The sequence below is a fragment of the Vanellus vanellus genome, assembly GCF_965231255.1.
Source record: "Vanellus vanellus genome assembly, chromosome: 4".
Classification (NCBI taxonomy): domain Eukaryota; kingdom Metazoa; phylum Chordata; class Aves; order Charadriiformes; family Charadriidae; genus Vanellus; species Vanellus vanellus.
This window is the reverse complement of record NC_138909.1, coordinates 72,384,261-72,396,739: the sequence shown is the minus strand read 5'-3', so window position 1 is coordinate 72,396,739 and position 12,479 is coordinate 72,384,261. Positions and strand designations below refer to the sequence as shown.

The 12,479-nt window shown below is 39.9% G+C and overlaps 1 protein-coding gene across 2 annotated transcripts in view; it reads left to right on the top strand.

Moving 5' to 3' along the window:
• NFXL1 (nuclear transcription factor, X-box binding like 1) overlaps positions 1-12,479 on the top strand; it is a gene marked incomplete at its 5' end in the record, with an annotated part of 53,864 nt that overhangs the window by 20,603 nt on the left and 20,782 nt on the right. For both annotated transcript variants that reach the window (XM_082482703.1, XM_082482702.1), the window contains 3 exons: positions 4,643-4,783; positions 7,281-7,447; positions 8,215-8,284. In XM_082482703.1, the coding sequence (XP_082338829.1) occupies positions 4,643-4,783; positions 7,281-7,447; positions 8,215-8,284 (378 nt within the window). The remainder of the gene's footprint in view (positions 1-4,642; positions 4,784-7,280; positions 7,448-8,214; positions 8,285-12,479) is intronic.

Sequence of the window (12,479 nt, the reverse complement as noted above, 5' to 3'; positions counted from 1 at the left end):
GCAGTGCTTCCTTCTTGCTGAAGTTTAGCAGTTTCTGGAGTGGAATGAAGTGTCCTAATCTTTGAGATTTTGACAGCAGCCAAGGAAAAGAAAGATTTGTTAATGTGTGTGTGTGTGAGGGGGTGCTTACAGTGTATTTTGTGTGCATTGTATGTTTTTACGTTGTTCTGAGATCTCTGAAAAGAAGAAAACCAAATGTGATGTCTGTTCAGTGTTGTACAGCCACATTGGCTCTTAACAAGTAATCTCACTTGAAACTAATTTACTTTTGTTAACAAGGTAAAATACTTGTATGTCTTTTGAACTCTTCCCTCCTGTAGTAGTTTCCAGCCCCTGAGGGGATTTTCACTGGGAAATGTGAAATTTTTACAGGTGATGAAAGTAGCAATTTTCTCAAAGTTTTGCTGTGAAGAGGGGCTCATCGCTGTACTATGCTACTACTTGTGTTCAACTGTTATACCTCCTGTAATGGGGGAGGTACGAAAGAAACAAACTAGGAGTGAAACGAGTTATAAAGACTTCTTGTATTTTACCAGGAATCCTGCAGACGATGAGTAGAAGAGGGAATGACAGCAAACAGTTTAGGAGTTGTGTAATAAGCAAATCTGTCTTTACATTTTTACTTGTACAGTAATTTTAACTTGTGTAGGTACTGGAGATGTTTTGGGTTTTTTTGTGTTTTATTTTGGTTGGGTTTTTTAATTTAACTTTGGCATTTAGTTTAAAAAGTTTTTAAGGGATTGATTTAGTTCTAGCTCTTACATGTTGGGCTATTTAGAACAAGCAATTAATCACTTGAAACAGCAGACTTAAAACTACTTTTCAGATTATATAATTGTATAAAATCTTAGTTCAGTGGAAGTATGATTCTACATCATGTTTAACTTAATATGAGATTTCTTTTAGCTACAGCATACGGCCTTCTTTTAAATAACTTTATTGTGTAAGTTTTGGATGTTTTTACATATATTTAGAAAAATTAGTAACTCTTCATTCTTTGATTTGTAAGTGCTTAAAAGTAGCTCTCAAATTTGTTGCAGGTTATAGGTCAGAAAAATCACCTATCATCAGCAGTTGCTGCCATCCCAAAATGAAAACTTGATGTTTTACTTTTTATTTGAACTGCTGTAAGCATTGGCATTTCATAGCAGTTTGGTCTTTTAAAACCAAATTATGAGAGCTAATGTTTATATTCAAAATCTGTTTTTATGGGAAAACATTAATTAAAGCTCATACAAGGTAAATGAGGACAAACAAGGAAATCTTAACTGGATATGGTATTAATTTACCTGCTGTATTTAATTCTCTTGTAGTTGCTTCATTTCATTAAATGTTCTAAGGGAAGGGAAACATTCTGGTTTTGTTTCTGTGATTAGTATTTTGAATATGCTGTAATATCAGTCTTGCTGTTCTTGGGCAGATAGAACTCTTTCTTCTTCTTGGGTTTGTTATGGGGTTGTTGGTTCTTTTTGGTAGGAATGTAATGCTGTGTTTTATTATTCTAAGGTTGGGGTTTTTTTTTAGTTGTCGTTCATTTATAAGAGGAAGACCATTACTCTGTCTCTTGGTAAAATTTTATGTAAAACTTGATGAGGTTAATCTTTATGGCTAAATACCTTATGAATATTTCCAAAATTTCCCTGCCCTATTGTACTTGATTTTTATTTTCATATTCCAATTGTTGTGTCTGTTAGTTGCTTTTATGCATTTGGGAGCTGGAAAAAAAAAAAAGCTTTTATGCATTTGTGCTGGAAAGCCTCTGAAAGTTGTCTTGTCCTTTTTTCCTTGTCTTCCTTTCTTTATACTGTGGAAGACCTGTGGTCTGAAAATAATGCCTCCTTATTTTCTTTCTTTTTCTGATCAGCTTTCATAAGATACTTCTGGTTCTTTATTCTGTGTTCTTTATTCTTCAGCTCATCAGCCTCCTGGAGCTTGTGGCTTCTTTGATATTTGTCTTTGTAGCAAGAGCAGTGACCTCCATTTAGCCATTTCAGAATTGCATTCCAACTATAGAAAGTAAAACTTTTCTCTTCTTTGTCCTTTGGATTTATTACTGATACCTGCAACAGATTGACCTGTCAAGAAATGGAAACAAAATTTGAAAATAGAATGTAAGTTTAAAGTAACTGAAATTTTTTTGGTTTTGGCTACAATGTCAATTGATTCCAGAAGGCTCCTTTATATTTATTGGACTGAAGACTTAAGAAAGTCAGTGAGTGGGACAAGCTGAAGCTGTGCTGGATGCAGCCGGAGGGCTGGGATGTTCTCTGCAGTTGGCTGTCTGAAAGCTGCTACTGTTGTCTACTGGCTTGTGTGCTTCCCTGCCCTTGGCTTCATTCAACACTGCATCGCATCTGGTCCTTGAGGGATGCTACCAGAAGGGATGCTCCACTTCTACCTGTGTGCTTCTGCTAATTCTCTTTAACTGGAGTTAGCGGCTGTGCCCTTATCTGATGGAAAACTAACTCTTGGTGAAAGAAGTCTCATCAGCATATTGCACTGTGCAGCCATAGAGCTAGTCTGCTGTTGCTGCCCTGCTCTGCTGTTACTGCATGACCTGCAGCAGGACCAGTAGTCCTGAAAAATTGAATGGAAATGGGTAAGCAAGGAAAAGCAGAGAAGTGCGCAGTGGCAGATCTTAATGTTTAGTACACCTTTTCATTCATTCTTTTACCTTCTAGCATCCTTTGGCGCTCTATGTTTGGCTCTGAAGAAGGAGGAGGAGAGGGAGATGGAGGAGGATGAGAAGGGACAGGGTATTAGGAATGATAAAAGCTTTGGTAATTGGTGTCTGTTGGCTGGGTATAGTACTATTCTCTGCTTCAGCCCCTCTTTTTATTAGGCCTGTTGCTGGCTTTTGCTCATTTGGTCAACAGGAATGTAAGCCATCAGAGACTGAGTTGTAGGATGTTTGCAGGGGAAAGTATGCCGCAGGCGTTCAGGCCACTTGCTATGGTTGTGTTAGTTCTTTAGCCAGCATAATGAGCTTCAGCTCTGATGTAGGCATGGGAGAGTAGTTGAACATGGTAGCCTCAAGGTTTTCTCCTGTGTGTTACGTGCTTGATGTTCAGCCTGCCATGCAGACTCCTCCCGCTCACAGCATCTGTGTGGTTCAGGATGAGAAGAGGAGCAGTTCAGAAGTCTTGTGAACGAATCGCATTTTGCAGTGACTTGATGTGAAGTATAGTCTTTTTTTTTGGGTGAAGCCTGGAAAACATTTCTATAGGCAAGTGGATTCAAATCCTATTTTGTATATTTTTGCTTTAGGATTGAGGGAAATCAACATGGCAGTGCTGAAGGGAGAAGGGGTCTCCCTCTGCCCTGTGCGGGACCATCCTCTCTCCCCTCATTTCATTTCCAGTGCTCACCTGGTTGTATGGCCACTCAACTTGCAAACCTAGCAGAAGATGAGGAACTTTTTTCTATTAATTCCTTTTCTTCCATTTTCATTAATTTAATTGTCTTGCTCTACAGACAGATGTGTGATAGGACTTGTTCAAAGTAAGTGGTAGGAGTGTGCAGGTAGGATTGTAGAGTTGGAAGAGGGAAAAGGAAGGGGTCCAGTGCAAAGCTGTTCAGTCAACTTAAGCTGTAACACAAAATCAAGCCCTTAGTCTAGTCAAAGTGAGTTATGTCACATTATCCTATTGTGTAATAACATCACAAATAGTTTCTGGTTTTCTCTGCAAAATGATCACGATATTAAGAAAAAAAATCAATTTTTTTGACAGTGTCACAAAACCTCTTTTTTTTCATGTGAATATTATATAATGGTTGGAAAATGGGAACAGCGAGTTTCCTCTAATACTTGTGATATGGAGGGTCTTAAACTATATTCAACTTTAGGAAAGTAACCTAGTTAACCAAGTTAGAAGTTTACACTCCATTTAAGTACCGATGAAGATTAAAGGCTTCTAAATAGATACTCTGAATAGTACTACAAAGCTCTGTTAACTGGAGTGTTAACCTCAAATTAGAAAATACAAATATATCATAAGACATTAAAATCCCAGTCCTGTCATACAGCCATTTCTCCTTCCCCTTCCCACTCCTAGGAGTTATATTTGATATAGTCAGTATTTGGTTTTTAGAATTTCTGGCTTGCAGGTTGTTTTCTGTTTGTAGAATTGTAAAATATTTTAAATTTATGATGACCATAACACAATTAGCCTTGTGGAAGCAAACCGTAACTGTCTTCTGCAGTAACTGTAAAGCAGTTTAGGAACATTTAATGGAAGGTACGAGTGTAATTCAGGAAAGAGTAAATTGCACTGAAAAATCTGAGAATGTAATCTGTTTTTAAAAAAAAAAAACAAAAAACTATGTTGCAAAAGTTAGCTTGTTTAATGAATAAAGTGGGCTTTTTTGCCTGGTATAATCAGTGTAAAACACCTGTGTGGTTATGTTGGAATGGAAACCTAAAGGTTATTTTTAAAAAAAAAAGAGGTCAAGTAAACATTGCTCTGGTTTTCTTCTTTCAACAAAGATTGTCAAGAACCAAAATTTGTCTGTAATAATGCTGTGCCTCTGTGTGTGTGTGTGTGTGTATATATGTATCACATACAGCACACATGTGCAATGTGTGTATATATATACACTATCTGTATATGTGTATATATATGTAATTATTTTTAACTTTTAGGTTAGTCCATTACCATGTCACTCTGCAAATCCCTACTCCTGTAAAAGATTTTGTGGGCGGCTTCTTGATTGTCAGAATCACACCTGTATGAAAGAATGTCATCACGTTACTAAATTGAATGGTAGTGCAGATGGAAAAAAGGTAGGTTGATTTCCTTTTTGCTTTTATTTTTGTGTATTTTATACATTGTCTTCAGTTTTAAGTGGAAAATAAAGAATTTGCAGCTGAAAGGCACAGGATCTATTCCAGATTCCACTGGGAGACTTCCATGTGTTCTGTTCCCATTGATGCTGTGACAGAATCTATACTTCTTTAGACTATAAAACAGAGACAATATTATATATTTTGTAAATGCTACACCTTCCTGTTTTATGTTGGTATACGTTATGTTATTTTCATCAAAACATTATTTAACACTCTTGGCAAGTCTTTTCTAAAGTCAGTTTTTGCAACTGTCAAGATCAAGTGAACTACTGATAATCCCTATATACAAATGCACTTGAAGTCTACGGGGGAAACTTTACTGAGGAGAGCTGTAAATGAGTTGAGGAGGCTAGCAAATCTTTAGGAGAGAGCACTGGAAATGTTGCAGAATAGTTGAAGGCTTCTTAAAGCACTGGGGTGACATACCCATGTTTTTCGGTGTCTACTAGAAACTGTCATTTATGCGATTAAGAACCTGTAGGTATTAGTTGCTGAAGATAATATGAAACAAAATCAAAAGTAAGTACAAAGCTGAAAATTGTTCTAGTTTTGAGCAGTCAAAACCACATAGCTTGTGGTTTGAGAGCACCGTGATTTTGGAGGAAACCAGCTTTTTAAGTTTTTTAAAGCATTACTTCAGAAAAAGTGGCAACATGGTCTCTCTGGGCACTTGGAAAACTGAGTAAGCCTTCAGCTGGGTACAAAATAGAAAAGTTAAATTTTAACTTACTGCTATATTTTAACTTTGATAGGATGATTTCCCTGTGGATTCCAATACCAGAAGTGCTTTTGTCATCTAATAACCATATATATTGCAGTTACTGTCTTATTTTATTAATAATTGTGAACTTTTGTCTGAGGAGTATGAGCTGTTAGTGCAACTTGTGGAACAGGAACCTGCAGCAATAGAATGACATCAGTAAATACTGAGTGACAGTTGTTTAAGCGTCTCCAGTTATGACTATAAGAGGCTGGCTGCCTACTCCTTCAGTTAAAGCAATGTGAATGGGTCAGCATTATTCCTACCTCTATTTTGAATGAGACAACACATTCTCAAAAAAACGAGAGCGTATGGACATGTGAGTTATGGGTAAATCTCATTTCTCAATTTTCTGTGAATTTTTATAAACTCAAGTTGGTTTTGACCTTTACAGCTTTTGTTCTATTGTTTTGACAGACTAAATTGCAGGTGTAGTCAGAAAAGGGCTGATTAAATTTCTTGCTTGTATGTGTGAGTAATGATTTTTCTTACTGGAATTCAGGTCTGTTCTGCATTTTGTGTTAGAAAATGTTGCAGAAAGACCAGCTGTTTGCTTTTACCTATTGTTAAATTTTATATCACGGCCTTCTAAATGCTCTCAGTTGCTGTTGTCTTTCTTAGATGTGAATTTTTGAGGGTTAGGTTTTGTAAACGATTATTGTACAATGGTTCATTTTTAAACTTCAGCAAAAATTATTCAACTGTAGAACTAGAAGAAAAGGGGACTGGAAGAAAATGGGGGAAAACTATATTAGAAGCTTAAATTCTTACGCCCTTATTTTGAACAGCATAAAGTGAAATGTTGACATGGAATTAGTCCTTTTGGGGAAGCACTGTGTAGCTTCATTCTTGCATAAACTGGCTTTACTTTGACTGACTTCTGTGAAACTGAGCATTTGAATGCGATGGTGGGCCTTAAATACTGTGCTGTGTAGGTTCACCTGAAAAATCATCTCAATCTATCTGTGTGTATTTGATTGGAGATTGGGGTTCTGGATGAGTTATTAGGATAAGAACATGCATAGAAATGGAGCGTAATTTACTTTGCTGACGTTCATCACGCTGTGCTGATGTTGATCGTGTCACCTGGAATGAGAATGATACCACAGCTCTTGTAGATTTTGTGTAACGTACGGCGTGGAGCAACACCTTAGCAGCTCCCAGCACATACCTAAGCTAATGCTTTTTGGAAGATTATACAAACTATCATACATGTATGGAAATGGACTGACTTAAAGTTTGCTTCTTAAAATCAAGCAAACAGACCTCCCCACCCGTGTGTTGCAGAGCAGTATGTCATGACTAAAGTATTACAGTAACATGGTGGGTGGGAAAAGTTAGTTCTGAATGTGAAATGACTTCTTTTTCTAAAAGTTTTCAGTAGAGAATTAACAGGCTTAATGGCAGTTTTCCAAAGCACTAATATTAGGAAGTCCTTTTATGCCCAGGAAGCAGAATAGAACTCTGTCTCTCTAACCTACAAACACTGGCATTTTTGCTTTTCTTTTAAAAGCATATTTCAATAATTATTTTTACTTTAGGGATATCTTACTGAATAGCTTGATTCCCATAGCAAAAATACCCCAACTCTTTCTTCTATGTAAAAGCTTGTTAATGGCATCTAACAAACAAATGTTGGGCACATTCTTTAGTACTTTGTTTTTATTTTGTTAGGCAGGTCCAGAATGTTCGCAGTGTGAAGAGGAGTGTACCAAGCCCCGGCCATCCGGCTGTCCTCACCGATGTGTTTTGCCCTGTCATCCTGGGGATTGCCCATCATGTCTCCAGATGCTTAAAATAAAGTGTCACTGCAAACTATCAATACTGTATATTGAGTGCTTGTAAGTGTCAGAACTGAACCAAATTTTTCACTTGAATGCTACTAACTGGAAACCGTTTGAAATATCTGGGGATGGGAGATACTCTTACGACAAGTTTTAAAATTTCTTTGAAGCCTATAATTTTTAATGTAATGCTTTTTTTTTTCTGTTTAAAATTTGCTAGTGTTTTATTTGGTATTACTGCTATTATTACCAATGCATAGAGTCTCATGAGCAGAACTGTTTTTTATAATACAGTAATATTTTGAATTATGCAAATATATAGTAATCTACATAATGTTCGAGCTATACGTGGTTCTTTTACAGTATGTAAAGAAGAATTTTGTAACAAGAATTAGAATTAATGTGGTTAGTGTAAAAGGTCTTTACAACTAATGGCCTTCAAACTCTAGCTGTTTTAATGGGAAAACTTCTTATTAATCGTTTGTATTCCTTTTTAATCATTTGAGTGTGTGTGGATAGAGAGTAAGCTAGGCTTTACTAAACATAAGATGGGACTTGTGGATTTAAGCATTATCCTCTGTGTATTGCTCCGAAAACCTTCAATCATGTATGTTCTTTGAGCATTTTATTTAAAGTGCCTTAAATCCTCTAAATTTATGAGGTTTTGTCTGTAAAATAGTGTTATTTGTATTAATCCTCCAGGATCTGGACAAATGAGCCCACTTGTCTTTACAGTGAGATAGACTTAAAATATACCCCTAACTGTATTGATTTTTGTTTCTCTTTATTTGGAATTTATCACAAATACATCTTTTCTTTTACAGAAAACTAACACGTGCTGATTTAGAAGAAAGGGAGCTTCTTATTTCCTGCAAAAATCAGTGTCCAAAAGAGGTAACAAAGAAATCCTTGATTTGATGGATGTGTGGAGTTTTGTGGATTTTACTTTTTTGTAAGGTTTTGATACAGTTTCATAGGCCAAGAAAACCAGAGCAGCTTAGTCTAAATGAATAAGCTAAATGATAGATGTGAAGGTGGTTAGTGAACTGTACTCAGAGGGCAGTTATTAATGTCTTGCTGTCAAATTGGAAGGTTATATTGAAGGATCAGAGATTTGTCTCCAAGGCATTAATGGCTTGCACGTTTAAGTATGCATATGAGGTTGAATTTGGAAGAGTATGTCCTCTAACGTGGTTAAAAACTGGTCTTGAATGTGTATCTCCAAAATAATGGGATGCTGTTTGATTAGGAAAAATGCTGAGAACCATGCTTGCAATTGTTCTGTCGAAGTGCAGGTCTAGTAATCCCTGTCTGTGCAACAGTTGGGGGGGGGAGGGGGGGTGTACTTAATGAGTGAGATGAGTTAACAATGCCCTGCTGCATTAGTGAAATATATGTTAAGTAACATGAAATAGAAGACAAGCCAGTTTCTGTTGTATCTGGGTACATCTAAAAGGTTGTTGTAAAGAAGAGAAGAAAAATATCCTTATTGCATGATGCCTATGAGCCAGTTTTTATTGCATGATGCCTATGAGCCAGTTTATACAGGCATCAGTAAGGAAGATTCATGTTAAATACTACTGAAAAGTAGTAAAGCTTGTGGAGCAGGGGAAGAAGTGGTTGGAGAAGCTACCAAATTTTCATCAGTAGCAGCTTAGATGTGTATCAGGATTTGTGATGTGAGGGTGGGCCAAATGACCTCCCTCCTAGTGCTGCTGTTATGTGCTGCTTGTGTGCTTTCAGAAATCCATGCATTACTTATTATTGTGTTTGTTCTTTAATTGTCATTAGTTGTGGTGAGTGACAGCCCTTTCTTCACTCCCTTCCTCACTGTAGGGTTAGAAAATTTATGAAGTGGAAAACCGGGAATAGTCTGGAATACTTTGTGTCCTGGTTCCGGCAAGGATGGGGTTAATTTCCAAGGAGCCGGCAGGGGAGGCACGTATTCCATACCACGTGACCCATGCCCCGCTATAAAAGGAGCTAGCCGGGGCGAGGGAGTCAGTCGCCACTCGGGGGCGGGTTGCGGCGGTGCGGGTCCGGTCGGTGTGCTTCGCGGCGGTACTGTAATCGCGTTCTTGTATTCCTTTACCGGTGTTATTGTTTTTCTTTGTTTCTTTTCTTTCTTTTTCCCTTTGTCTGTTCTGTTAAATTATAATATTTCAACCCACGAGTTTTGCCCTTTTCTGCTGATTTTTCCCACGGCTGTGGGAGTCGAGTGAGCGGCTGCGTGGTTCTCTGTTGCTGGCTGAGGCCAAACCACGACAGTCCTTTTTGGCGCCCAACGTGGGGCACGAAGGGTTGTAATAACGACAGATCTGACCAGAGCTTGTTAAAACGGATTTCTTATGTGTATTTCTCCTATTAGTTAAATAGTTGCCGGTTACAATGTTGCTTCGTTTGTTTACATGGCTGTGTTATGTAAATTCTTATATGCTGTATGTACTCCCTGTGATGTTGTTTGTTATCTCAGGGAGAGGGATCAGGACTATAATTTTGCTGTCCTGTGCAATATCAGCTTATGATATGGCAACATCACTATTCAAGTGGCTTTGCTGGAGTTTCTATGTAGTATTGCTGTCCTGTCCATACTTTGGTTCCCGTCTCTCAGAAGTTATCAATAATCACACCCAATCTATGGGAGAAACAGGGGGAGATACTTTCCCCAGCTCTTTTGCCTCCTTTTTCTCCTTTGGGCCAGGTATAACACCTCTTGAGAATTTTGAATATCCTTGGGATGCTCAAACCAGCGTGTTCCTATTGCTATGTCTCCTGAATGTTTTTCAAGTCTTTTTTAGGGTAAAACAGCTGTTTAAGACTACCACTCAGAAATCTGTCCCAAGGCCAGATAGTCAGGGGTGGCATGGGATGTGGGAGAACATGGGCAGGTATCTAGAGAACTTCTCACCTCCAATGGTTTGGGACTTCACCCTTGAACAACTACAGGACCCTGATAAAGTAATAGAATATTTGAAAGGAAAATGCTGTGGCTATTCCAGAGAGGCACAACTTACGGCACTGTGTTGTGCCCTGGCCAGTATCTACCAAACACTGCTCAGTACTATGCAGGACCCTCAGGGGAAAGAGGGGAAAGCCAGACCAGCAGACAAGGAGCCTACTCCAACCCTGGTGGCAGGCACTATGCCTACTCCAACTCCGGTGGCAGACAATGAGGCTACTCTAACTCCAGTGGCAGGCACTGTGGCTACTCAAACCCTGGTGACAGGCAATGCAGCCACTCAAACCCCAGTGGCAGGCACTGCAGCTGAACCGGACAACCAACCTGTGCCAGTATCAGTTGCTCCTATACAGAAGAAGAAATACACCAAGAAATCAGTTCGCATAGTAAAGGATGATGATGAACCAGGGCCATCAAAGGAACAGGAGGAAGAGACAGAACCAGAGGTAATAACCCGATCCCTATCCCTGAGTGAGCTGCGAGATATGCGAAAAGATTTCAGTCGACTTCCTGGTGAGCACATTGTCACCTGGCTGCTCCGATGCTGGGATAACGGGGCCAGTAGCTTGGAATTAGAGGGCAGGGAAGCTAAGCAGCTGGGATCCTTGTCTAGGGAGGCAGGCATTGACAAGGCAATTGGGAAAAAGACACAAGCCCTCAGCCTCTGGAGGCGACTCCTGGCAGGTGTAAGGGAAAGGTATCCTTTCAGTGAAGATGTTGTATGTCGTCCAAGCAAGTGGACCACCATGGAAAAAGGTATCCAGTACCTAAGGGAATTAGCCGTACGAGAGATGATTTACTTTGACCCAGATAATGCGCAGTTACCCGCAGATCCTGATGAAGTCCAGTGCACAAGGCCCATATGGCGGAAGTTTGTACGGAGCGCACCATCATCATATGCCAACTCCTTGGCAGTGATGGAATGGAGAGGTGAAGAGGGACCAACGGTGGATGAGGTGGCTGGACGACTCCGTCAATATGAAGAAAGCCTATCTTCCCCCCTCGTTTCAGCTGTGGAGAAACTGTCCCAGAAGGTCCAGCAACTTGAAGAGAGTATGTCCTACTCCCCACCTGTACAGGCCAGCATCTCAGCTATTAGGAGCAGGCGTTTCCCTACTCAAGAGGAAGAGTATAGGGGGTACACACAACGAGGCACCCTGTGGTTTTACCTGCGTGACCACGGAGAGGACATGAGGAGGTGGGATGGACAACCTACCTCAGCACTACGGACACGGGTACGTGAGCTGCAAGGAAGAACAAACACAAAAGGGGATCCCTCCAGAAAAAGTGCAGCTCCTGTTTCCAGCAGACAGTTCCCCAGACAGAATGGAAGGCCTGATCTAACCTCCGATCCTCTTGAAGGGACTTCCAAATCATTTTTGCAACAAGTGAGTAACGTATACTATGATCAGGATTAGAGGGGCCCTGCCTCCAGCCAGGTGGGGGAAAGGGACAACCGGGTTTATTGGACTGTGTGGATTCGATGGCCTGGCACATCTGAGCCACAGGAGTATAAGGCTCTGGTGGACACTGGTGCACAATGCACCTTAATACCATCAAATTATAGAGGAGCAGAACCCATTTGTATTTCTGGAGTGACAGGGGGATCCCAAGAGTTGACTGTACTGGAAGCTGAAGTAAGCCTAACTGGAAATGAGTGGCAAAAGCATCCCATTGTGACTGGCCCAGAGGCTCCATGCATCCTTGGCATAGACTATCTCAGGAGAGGATACTTCAAGGACCCAAAAGGATATCGGTGGGCTTTTGGCATAGCTGCCTTGGAGACAGAAGAAATTGAACAGTTATCCACCTTGCCTGGTCTCTCAGAGGACCCCTCTGTGGTAGGGTTGTTGAGGGTCAAAGAACAACAGGTGCCGATTGCTACCACAACGGTGCATCGACGGCAATATCGTACTAACTGAGACTCTGTGATTCCCATCCATAAGTTGATTCGTCAACTAGAGACTCAAGGAGTGATTAGCAAGACTCGCTCACCCTTTAATAGTCCCATATGGCCAGTGCGAAAATCTAATGGAGAGTGGAGGCTAACAGTGGATTATCGTGGCCTGAATGAAGTCACACCACCGCTGAGCGCTGCTGTGCCAGACATGCTAGAGCTTCAATACGAAC